General features: G+C 39.2%; 1 protein-coding gene across 1 annotated transcript in view; it reads left to right on the forward strand.

The window, feature by feature from the left end:
• Nucleotides 1-12057, forward strand: part of LOC118833539 (carbonic anhydrase 13) — a 56905-nt gene that overhangs the window by 35074 nt on the left and 9774 nt on the right. Inside the window, exons 4-6 of the mRNA XM_036740900.1 lie at nucleotides 7685-7780; nucleotides 9118-9180; nucleotides 9957-10112. Of these exons, the coding sequence (XP_036596795.1) occupies nucleotides 7685-7780; nucleotides 9118-9180; nucleotides 9957-10112 (315 nt within the window). The remainder of the gene's footprint in view (nucleotides 1-7684; nucleotides 7781-9117; nucleotides 9181-9956; nucleotides 10113-12057) is intronic.

Genomic DNA, 12057 nt, shown 5'->3' on the forward strand with positions numbered 1-12057 from the left:
TTACACAACATGACTATTTTGGAAGTGTTTTGCATAATGATACATGTATAACCTATATTGAATTGCTTGCCTTCTCAATGGAGGTGGGTGGGGAGGGAAGAAGGAAGAGAATTTGGAATTCAAAGTTCTGAAAACAAATGTTAAAAAAATTGTTTTTACATGCAACTGGGAAATAAGATATATAGGCAATGGGGTATAGAAATCTATCTTGCCTTACAAGAAAGTAAGGGGAAAGGGGATGGGGGGCGGAGTGGGGTGATAGAAGGGAGGGCAGACTGGGGAAAGGGGCAATCAGAGTACATGCCATCTTGAGGTGGGGGGGGAGGGTAGAGATGGGGAGAAAATTTGTAACTCAAAATCTTGTGGAAATCAATGTTGAGAAGTAAAAATAAATTTTAAAAAATCTTTAAAAATAATAAATTTTAAAGGCATTAAAAAATTTAAAAAAAGAAAGAGAAGTACTATAGAGGTGGGGAACCTGGGGCTTCGAGGCCACATGTGGCCTTCTAGGTCCTTGGTTGCAGCCTTTTGACTGAGTCCAAGTTTTACAGAAAAAATCCTTTTATTAAGGGGATTTGTTCTGTGAAGTTTGGATTCAGACAAATGACCACACTTAAGGACCTAGAGGGCCACATGTGTTCCCCACTCCTGGTTTATACAATGACAACAATATTGTAAAGACAAACAACTTTGAAAGACCTAGGTACTTTGATCAGCATAATGACCAATCATGATGAAACATGTTACCCACCTCCCTGTAGTAAGATGATGAAAGACTCAGAATACAGAATGGAACCTTTTTTGGGGGGGGCAGGGGGAGTTGGGGGCACGGAGTGGAGACATGGCCAATGAGGAAACTTGTTTTGTTTGACTATACACTTCGCAATGAGTTTTGTTTTCCTTTCCCATTAGGGAAGGAGGGAGCGGGAGGGAAAGGATGCAGATTTTTTTCTGATTGAAAAATATTAATTAAAAAAAGAAAAAGTAACTGAATAACTTCTTCTACATTTAGAACTCTATTTGAAATTATCTTATGCTCAACATGTTTTTCTAACTTCTTTGCCTGATGAATTTCTTCCTATCCTTTAAAACCCACCCCCCTACATGAAGCCTCCCATCATTTCCACCTTGGACCAGACATAGAACTTTACTCTGTGTCTTTCTGATATAATAATTGTGTTATATTTTGTATTAGAGTTATTTATGTTTGTAGCTTATCATCCTACTAGAATAGAAGCTCATGAAGATAGAGACCAGTTCTTAGCTAAACTTTATCTCTCCCAGGATCTTTTACAATCTGTTGAGTGAGCAGGAATGATTGCATAAACAAAAATTGTGATTGCAAGCTTAGTTTTCCAAACAAAGCAAATGTCATTTCATTCACCATCATTACATTGGTTTCTGAAAGCAAAGGTGAATAGTATTATTGTCGAAAATAATTTGAAAAGTATTGAAAACTTTTCAGTTGGGAAAACAATCCTTGATTTTTTTTAAATGAAGATTAGAATAGCTTCCTAACTTGTCATATGGCTTGATTTACTGTATGGCAATAAAAATTATATTACTACAAGTTAAGCAAGGTATGTGGGAGGGAGAGGCTTTTTTTCCTTTAGAATGTTTCTCATTGTTTCCTATTACCTTTCAAAATGCCATAAATTTTTTTTTCCCTAAGGGAGAAGCCAAAGTATAATACCCCAAAATAGCTGTCTTTCATTCACATACTCCATTTACTTTTATGACTATAATAAGTTATTTATTTCCTTGTTAACTGTTTGATGTTATCCCTTATTTCTGTATAGGTGCCAAGACATTTAAAGAATTTTGACCTCCCACTTAGCCTCTCCCTTTCTGAGGATATCTGTGTGTCTCATATGATCCAAATGTATTTTGTTTCACTTGTGCAATTTGTTTAGGCTTCTTTGTTTATCCAGCCACCCAATGCCGACATTTACTATGTGGTCACAGGACTCATCAGAATTTCCAGTGGCTTTTCTGGCAGCTTCCTTTCATTACTCATAGATGGTACAGAGCAAAACTTTTATTATGAATTTAAAATGTTGATTTCCTTAAAAAAAAAAGTAAACACAGCAGAACCGCCCTGTAACACCATGCTCTGTAGACTCAAATTTGTTCAGTGGAAGGGAGTCTAAGTCACTAGAAGGAAAGCACTGTCTGGAGGCTTCCTTTAAGAGGCTCTGTGGAGAGTATTATTTTGAGGTTGTGATCTCTTTTTCTTGCCTCCCTTCCCCTCCTCTCCCCTCCCCTCCCTTACTCTCCCCTCCCCTCCCCTCCTTTCCCCTCCTCTTCTCTTCTCTCTTCTTTCCTCCTCTTTCTCTTTCTCCCTTTCACTCTCCCAAAAGCTTTAAGCTTTAAAACTTAAAACCGTACCAAGACTTTCAGGACAGTCTGTATATAAAATCTTCATGGTTCTCAACATTCGAGTGTTGTCAGAACTTTCTACTATTACTACTGGCCCAACCTTTGGGTTTGGGGGTATACTTTTCTTTGACATCTCAGTTTGCCCTTCATTTTAAAAAATGAATGATCACTTGTTTGTATATCCTCTTCATTTCCAGATATATCTTTCTCTCCTTCCCTACCCAGCAAACTATCTTTTGTAACAAAGGTTTAAAAAAAAAAGCAACTAATGCATCAGCTACTTTTTTTTTTGTTGTTGAACATCATGTATTGACTGATCTCAGCTGTCACTGAAGTTGTGCCAACATACACATAAAACATAAAATATTCTTCAACTCCTGTTGTTTGGGGATAGAGGTGTCTTCCAGGAAGCACAACAACAGAACGAGAGACTGATGATTGCAGCTTTGACAATGGTGCCATCCAAAAAGGGTAGGGTCATGGCATGTTTGATTGTGTTTTGCAGAGGTTATGAAATAAGAGACTTCGGGGGCTCAATCTTCCTGTCACTTTGTATGACTACTGTCAGTGTATGTTTTATATTCTCTAATGGTACTGGGAAATAGGTTACATTCCAAACAGAGTGTCACTGGTAGTTGCATTCTATATTGAAATGATGCCCTTCTGGAAATAGACAGAGATGACTGTTTCACACATCTCCTTGTCCATTGTGAAGTGTTTCACCAACATGACAAGGAGAAGATTCTCACAGTCCTGGGAGGCTAAGCCCTAATGAAGTTGAAAAATCAATTTACCACCATTTTTATTTGAATCTTCCTGCATATGTTTGACTCTCTCTTTGAAGAAATGCAAGTCCTTCCTTATGGATCATCAGATCCCCAGGACATACAGTGTGGCTATAAAACCTACAGATGTACTCAAATATAAGACATTGGCCAAAGTTTTGTATTCTTCCCCAGGAGCCTTGCTAAACATCTCTGTATCATTCCAGTTTTAGTATATGCGTTACTCCTGTGAGTACTGATTACATCATCAGCTATTTCTAATAGATTAGTCCATACCTGCACTACACCTCTGCAAAGGAGGAAGGGAGGTGTATTTTCTTCATTGTTTCCTGATTGTCCTTACCTTTTAACACTAGATTTGAAGGCTTTCCCAGAGTTATTTTTTAAATTCTTTGACACTTGTTTATTGTATTTGTGATAACAGCTGACCATTTAAATAGTGCTTTAAAGTTTACAGAGTACTTATATACATTATCTTTTTTAATTCTCACAACTCTGAGCTGGGCCTTATGAAGCTGTCCCCTCATTCTTGGAATAGTCTCCTTCCTGGCTTCTTTCAAGTCTGAGATAAAATTCCACCTTCTACAGGGAGTCCTTCCTGATGCCCCCTATTTCTAGTGCCTTCTCTCTTTTGATTATTTCCAGTTTACTCTATCTGTATCTTCTTTGTACATAAATTTTTGTATGTTATCTCCTCCACTACACTGTGAGCTCCTGTATTAGGAGGGCAGAGTTTATAATTTCAAAGAGGATCATATATATGTCTGAAAGGTTCGGAAGCGCTGGATATAAGAAATTCTCAAGATAAGAGGCAGAAGAATCAAAGCATATATTTAGGCTCCAGAGTAACAGATCCACAAACCAGCATCCCCATTTTGATATATTGATCAAAAGCTTCCAGGCCCAATAAGTATGCCTCACAAGAGTAACCAGGAGGCCACAGAGAAGCATGATGGTGTAAAGTAAAATCATATACATGCTTCCCCTCTATGGTAAAAAGATTACCCACTGGCCTCAAGTCCTTGTTCAGCTTCCTCCCGTAGGTCAGCTCTGCTACCGGCAGCTCCTGCTTCAGCATCGGCTGTGGCTGTAGCTGTAGCAGCCTCTGGCTCCAACAGAAGCTGTTTTTAACCATCTGGCTTCTGCGGGGGTGTAAGGTACGCTGGGGAAAACACAGGTTCTTTCGATCTGCTTAAGCAAGGTGAAGGGGTTGACTGGGAAAGCACAGGTTCTTTTGATCAGCTTAAGCAAGGGAAGCAAGGTGAAGGGGCCGACAAGCTTACTCCAATCCAATGTACAAACAGCATTCAGTTCAGGGGAAAAAGCCAAACTAGTCAAGGGCACTTGTTGACTAAGTGCTAAGGAGCCCATTTTTGGTTACCAACACAGCTCCTTGAGACCAAAGACTGCCTTTTTGCATCTCTTTGTATCCCCAGCTCTTAGCACAGTGCCTGGTACACAGTGGGTACTTCATACGTGTTTATTGACTGATTGTAGGTATTTCATATAAGAAAATTGAGTCACAGAAAATTTTAGTGACTTGCTAATGGTCATGCTGCTAGTAAGTGCCAAGGTAGGATTAAAAACCAAGTTCTCTTCTGGCTCCATGCTTTCATTCACACACACACACACACACACACACACACACACACACACAGCTTCTTTATTTGTAAAATGAGAGCTTTGGCTTAGGTCAGCCATTCGGTCAATAAATATTTAATAAGTGCCTACTATGTGCAAGGTACTGTCTTTGCTAAGCCCTAAGGATACAAAGAAATGCAAAAGACAATCCTTGCCCTCAAAGAGCTTACAGTCTAATGAGGGAGACAATATACCAACAACTATGGCTGAAGCTGGCCCTGTCAGATATCAAAGAGGCTAAGGCCATCCACTGCTTCCTGGGCCATCCCCAGTTGTTTTGAATTCTTCCTTACTTAAATCCAATTCACACACAAGTCACCACCCTGTGATGTCATTGGTCTTCTTCAAAAACAAAGGATGAACAACAAGAATAAACTACAGGATAAATTAGAAATAAACACAGAGGTGTGATGCCAATCAGTGATTAAAGATCTTATCCCTCCAATAGGTCTCAGGTAGGGCTAGTTAAGGGAGGCTTGATTAGAGGCAGGCATACACTCTTGTGATGCCAATCAGTGATTAAAGACCTTTCCCACCCATTCAATAGGCCTCAGGCAGGGCCAGTGAAGGGAAGCTTGATGAGAGGTTTGTTTGTAGGCAGGCCTACACCCATTACTTACTAGGCGCAAAGCCCCAGGCCTACACCCTTTTGCTGATTGGGTGCGAAGCCCTCAGGCCCTAAAAAGAGTATACATATATACACACACATATCTATGTATCTATATATCTATGTCTATATGATAGATATTTCTAGATATATCTATGATAGATAGTTAGATAGATCCAAAAGGTAGCCGTTGTTAAGTCAGAATTCAGAATTCAGCTCAAGGAGGAGAAGTAAGAACTCCAAGATGACAGAGCTACAGAAAGAATGCAGAGTGGAGAGTCGAAACCAGGTAGCTTTGGAGACCAGAGAACTGAGGGGCTAGAGAATGCAGGCAAGCAGACACTTGGGATTCTGAGTTTTTATGGGGAGGTCCCAGCAGGGGGGGAGGTTACAGGATGACTTGGTTCCTTGCTGTAATACTGCGTTATAATCTTATTACATTGAGGTGGATTTACTGGTTTTGGAATACAAATACTGCTATATTGAATTGCAGTTATTGGTTCTGGGATTCGATCCTCTGTTGTCTAAATAAATGTTATACTTCCCCTGTCTTCTACCTAGAAAACCTTTTTTACTTTGTGATTCCTAACTATACAGGCATGTTTATGGTTGTCTTCGAGGTCATGAATCTTGCCTTACTGATACAAGAGAAGAAGACAGTATCACTAAAAGGGACTGGGAAGGGCTTCCTGTAGAAGGTGGGATTTTCTTTAGGACTGGAAGGAAGTCAGAGAAGCCAAGAAGTGAAGATGCAGAGGAAAAATATTCCCGTGGCAGTGGACAGGCAGAGTCAGGAGATGGAGTGTCTTATGGGAGCAACAGCGAGTGGGTTGTCACTGGATCAATCTCAAGAGTACATGGAAGGGTGTAAGGTGTAAGAAGACTAGAAAGGTAGTGGTGGGGGGTGGCAGGGATTGGGTTATGAAGGGATTTGAATGCCAAACAGGATTTTTTAATTTAGAGAGCCCCTGGACTTTAATGAGTGTGAGGGAAAGGGAGTGATATGATCAGGCTTGCACTTCAGGAAGAGCATTCTGACCATTGTATGGAGGATGGACTGGAACAGGCAGAGACTTGTGTCAGCGAGACCAACCATTGGGGTCTTTCGGTAGTCCAGGTGTGAGGTGAGGAGGGCTTGAACCAGGGTAGTGGCAGTGCTAGGGGAGAGAAGGGGACATATACAAGAGATGTCACCTAAGGAAGATTGACAGGTCTTGGCAACATATTGGATGTGGAAGGGAGAGGTGAGAGTAAGTGAGGAGTTGACTTTGATGCCCAAGTTATGAACCTGGGTTAGGATGATGGTGTCCTCAACAGTAATAGGGAAGCTAGGAAGAGGGAGAGGTTTGGGGGTGGGAAAGATAATGAGTTCAGTTTTGGACATGATGAGTTTAAGATGTGTATAGGACATCCAGTTTGAGATACCGAATAGGCAATTGGAGATGTGAGACTGAGGATCAGTAGGCTAGGGCTGGATAACTACATCTGGGAGTCATTAGCATAAAGGTGATAATTGAATCCTGGAAGCTGATGAAATTATCAAGTGAAATCATATAGAAGGAGAAAAGATGAGGGTCTAGGATAGAGCCCTGTAGGATGCCCAAGGTTAGCTAGTGTCAATGGATGAAGATTCAGCAAAGGATCCTGAGGAGCCATCAGATAGTCTACAAGGTTTCTTCTAGCTCTAACATTCTATGTGAAACTCTCCCTGTAGGGTGTTGGATATTATTAACCACTGAGCAAAGGAACTGTTATTGTGTACAGCAGAGCAGTACAAACAGTGTGCCTGAAGGGCTTTCTCAGTGACCCCATGGAGGTGACCACTTATTTCACCAAGGCATTATTAGGCTGACTAGGCCTCAAACAGTGGGCCTAGATAAGATCTGCTCAGCTTTCAGCACCACTTATGACAGAAGGAGACTTCAGGGGGGAACTTCAGACTGACTCTGTCAGTAGTTTGTAGCATGTGGACATAGTGAAGTTGGGGTCAAGGATACTGGTGAAAAGCTATAGGGCAGGCTTAACTGGGCAGTCCAGATTGTGATGTATTCCATCTTCCAGCCCTCAGAATTATGCAACACTGACCTTTCACCTCTTTGGCCTTCAGCTTTTCATCGGAAACGGATAAAAGTCTGCCAGTTCCTTCCAGGGCCCTTCTGAAGAATCAGTTATACATATGAGTATGCATAGCATACTATATAATTAATTAGAATTTATTATGTTTTTAATTGTGGTTATTATTACTATTTGAAATTGTACCCTTCCTTTTTAGCTCCATGTGGTTCATTGGAATTCAGACAAGTACCCCAGCTTTGTTGAGGCAGCTCATGAACCTGATGGATTGGCTGTTTTAGGTATTTTTTTACAGGTGAGGACAAACTGATTTCATTTATAATATTGAGTCTTCAAACACCACCTGAGTTCCATACACAAAGCAGGCACTCAATCATTTTTCAGTGATGAACTACTCTTAAGGTTTACTTCTTTTCTTTTCAAAACTAAATTTGAAATTTTTTGTATTATAATTTGTTCATTCAGCACCCTCAAATCACCTTTGATATCTATTAAATATCTTACAGATTAAAAGAAAAGGACCCATGATTCTGAGAAGTTAAGTCATTTGCTAGCTAAGAGTAAAAATTCACACTTTGAATTCTCAAAGTGGGTAGTGGTGGATAGCATCAGTTTCTCTAAACAAATAGAATGGCTTTTTACATTTCAGTCAGACAAGTATTTTTTTCTGTAACATTTATCATCATGGTGTCTATGAAACTAGCATGGTTGTCCTGGGTTCCAATGCGGCCTGTTCTGATAAGGACAGTACTTTTGCTCTATCTGAGACTCCATAACATAGCTAGGGAGAAGGGGTACCTGAGATTGGAAGACAGAGAGGAGACAGGGCACAAATGAGTACTGAGTACTACAGCTCTTTTTTCTTTTTAAAGCATCCACATCTAGATCGTTTCCATGGAGTGGGGCGGGGGGGGGGGAGCTGAGGCACCATGTTATATTTTGATACCATAGCCTTAAAAAGTAGGTTCAGGACATGCAGCTAACTACTGATAGCAGCATGACGTAACTCAAGAATCCATATATCCTTTATTTAAGGTAATGCTCATAGTCTTCTGACCCAGAAGGGGTCATTTTCACTTTGGTTAAAAACAAAACAAGAATCCCCAAGTCCTACCACCCACACACATGTAAATGAAAGCCTCTTCCATTGCATCTTGAAAATATCAATTTGAGTCCCTAAATTAAGAGTAAACTAAGTTAATTAAATTAAGAAATCTGGGGATACTTTGTCCAATATTTTGACTACAGTGATAACCAGTAGGGTCTGGAAAGGTATATCCTAGCTGAATAGTGAAGGTGTTATGACTAAAGATGGAGCATCAGGCTTCTCTCAGAGTTTTTAGAATTAATTCCATCATTCCATGGTGACTCATTAAAAAAAATAGAAGTGCATGGTGAATTAAGAACTAAACTGTTTGGCTAAGTAATAGTGTAACATTATCTTCTTGTTCTTCCTGATCTGGTATGATAGGGTCAACAGGTAAATGAGAACTTCATTATTTTGTGAACAGTCACTCCCTGTTCTGGGTTATATTTTCTTTAAAGAAAATTTGATATTGATAGCTGAAATGTACTGTGACACATGTGTAACCCTGGGGAGCTACATTCTCATTTCAATTGTGTTGTTTTCAGATTGGCGAACATAATCTACAACTGCAGAAAATTACTGATATTTTGGACTCCATTAAGGAAAAGGTAAATTACCTGTTTTGCCAAGTAGGTAGGAACATGCTTTAGATGAGCATTCTTAGATGAATTTAAATTAGATGGACACTATTAGAATTTTCCTCTCTACTAATTCATGTTGCTTTCTTTCAGGGATAGTTGAAAGGAAAAAAATAGTATAGATTTGGAACAGCCTTGTAATGTACTTGGCAAGTAAATGAGAAATGATCCATTACTACCCTTCTTTTGTAGAGTGTGATAAGAGTCTTAATTAGCTACAGTGAGTGAATAAATGATGAATCTCATTATTTATAATGGCTCCACTTTTGGGGGATCTTTGCACATTTAACTTTTATGGGAATACTTTAAAGACCATTTCTGTGAAAGCAACCAAGATTTGCTTTAGTAAAACAAACAAATCACATATTGATTTTAACTATATTGTACTTTACTATAAAGTTTAATAATACTATAGTTAAACCATACTATATAGTTTATGTAATAAACCATAAACTTTATACGTGTGTATGTGTGTGTGTGTGTTTGTGTGTAAAATCTGTTACATAAACTATGTAGTATGGTTAAACTATACTATATTATACTATACTATGCTATATTATACAACAAGAAGTAAGTTGTTTTAACTGTATTACATATTTATTTAGTGGCCACATACATCTTCTATGTCTTTGGCATTCCTAATAAAGGTATCACCTGGTAACCAGAAAAGTCTCTCTTTTTCTCTCTATCTCTCTTCATTTTCCCTCTTTCTCCCTTTCTCTCTCTCTGTCTCTTTCTGTCTCCAGGGTAAACAAATCCGCTTCACCAATTTTGACCCAACGACTCTACTTCCTCCATCGTGGGACTACTGGACATATCCGGGCTCCCTTACTGTTCCCCCTCTTTTGGAGAGTGTCACATGGATAGTTTTGAAGCAGCCTATAAGTATCAGCTCTCAACAGGTACCTTCCATTCTTGTCTCAAAGTTGATCTTTATGTTTTAAAAGCAAACTTGCCAAATTTTCAATGTATCTTAAGTTCAATTCAAGTATTTATTAGTGAAGCTGGGTTCAAGTCCTGCCTTTGCTACTTATTTATCTGGTTGACCCTTGGCAAGACTTCTTTGACCTTCAGTTTCCTCACCTGTTAAAAAATGAAGGTATTTAATGAAATAATATAAAACCAAGAGAGAGCAGTGTCACAAAAGCCCAAAGAGATGAGAATATCCAAGAGGAGAAGGTCATCTATGGAGACAGATGTACAGAGATGAGAAGAAGCATGAGTATTGAGAAAAAGCCATCAGACTTGGCAATTAAGTGACTAGAGAGAATGGTCTCATTTGAATGATGAGGTTGTAAACCAGATTGCTGCAGCATTTGGAAAAGAATGAGAGGAGAGGAAGTGAAGGCAGCAAGTATAGATTGCTCGCTCGAGGAGTTTAGCCAAGCAGGGGAAGAGAGATTTAGGATGATAGCTAATAGCATTGATCAATTGGGGAGGTTTTTTTAAGGATAGAGAAGACATGGGTATGTTTGTAAGTGCATGGAAAAAGGGTCCCTAGTTGAGGAGAGAATGAGAATGATAGAGGGGACAATCTGCTGGAAAAGAAGAGAGGGTATGGAATCGGTGATGCTTATAGAAGAGTCGACTTTGGCAAGGAGAAGGGCTCCCTGTTCATGGGATACAGGAGTGAAGAAGTGAAGTGAGATGAAGAGGAGGGAAGAAGAGTGGGTTCTTGTCAATTTGGGGGAGAAAGTATTGAGTGATGTCCTCAACTGAGGGGCTGCTGTGGGAGGCTTGAGGATAAGATATATAAAGTATAATATAAAAGTTTTTAAATAAAAAAAAATTCAAAATTTCAGAGGAAAGCTCCAGCAACTATGGAAAGCAGGACAGGCTTTCTAAAAGGTGGCATTTGGTGCTATGGATTCTGAGATGTAGATGAGGAAGGAATGAATTCTTGGCATGAAGGCACGGGCATAGAAACAGGAGAATAATAGCAAAGAGGCCACTTTTTCTGGAGAAGAGAATATATGTAGGAGAACTACATGCAGTAACCATGGAGAGGTAGGCAAGAGTTCTGTTTCCAATCTTTCTTCTCTCCAATTTAATATTCTTAAAACACAAGGTAGGATCTGCAGTTCTTTTGATCAAAAATCTTTAATGCCCGTAAGGATAAAATGTAAACTCTTCAGTCTACCATTTAAAGTTCCCCACAGTTTGGTTTCCATCTACCTTTCAGGCTTATTTGCTTTCTTTTTAAAATAAATTATTTATTTTTTGTTTTCAACATTCACTTCCATAATTTATAAAATTTTCCCCACCTCCTTCCCTTCCCCACTCCTCAAGATCGCATGCAATCCAATATAGGCTCTACATATACATTCTGATTAAACATATTTTCACATTAGGCATGTTGTATAGAAGAATTAGAATGAATGGGAGGAGCCATGAAAAAGAAAAAACAAAACAAAAAATAGAAAATAGTATGCTTCGATCCACATTCAGACTCCCGTATTTCTTTCTCTGGATGTGGATGGCATTTTCCATCATGAGTCTTTTGGAGTTGTTTTAGGTCCTTGCATTGCTGAGAAGAGCTAAGTCTATCAAAGTCAGTCATTCTACAATGTGGCTATTAATGTGTTCAATGTTCTCCTGGTTCTGCTCACTTCACTCAGCATCAGTTCATATAAATCTTTCCAGGTTGTTATGAAGTCTGCCTGTTCATCATTTCTTATAGCACAACAGTATTCCATTACATTCACATACCATAACTTATTCAGCCATTCCCCAGTTGATGGGCATCCCTTCACTTCCTGGTTATTGGCCACCACAGAAAGAGCTGCTGTAAATATTTTTGTACATGTAGGTCCTTCCAGGCTTATTTTCATATAATTTCCTGTCATG

Source organism: Trichosurus vulpecula, chromosome 1 (genome assembly GCF_011100635.1).
Source record: "Trichosurus vulpecula isolate mTriVul1 chromosome 1, mTriVul1.pri, whole genome shotgun sequence".
Taxonomy (NCBI): domain Eukaryota; kingdom Metazoa; phylum Chordata; class Mammalia; order Diprotodontia; family Phalangeridae; genus Trichosurus; species Trichosurus vulpecula.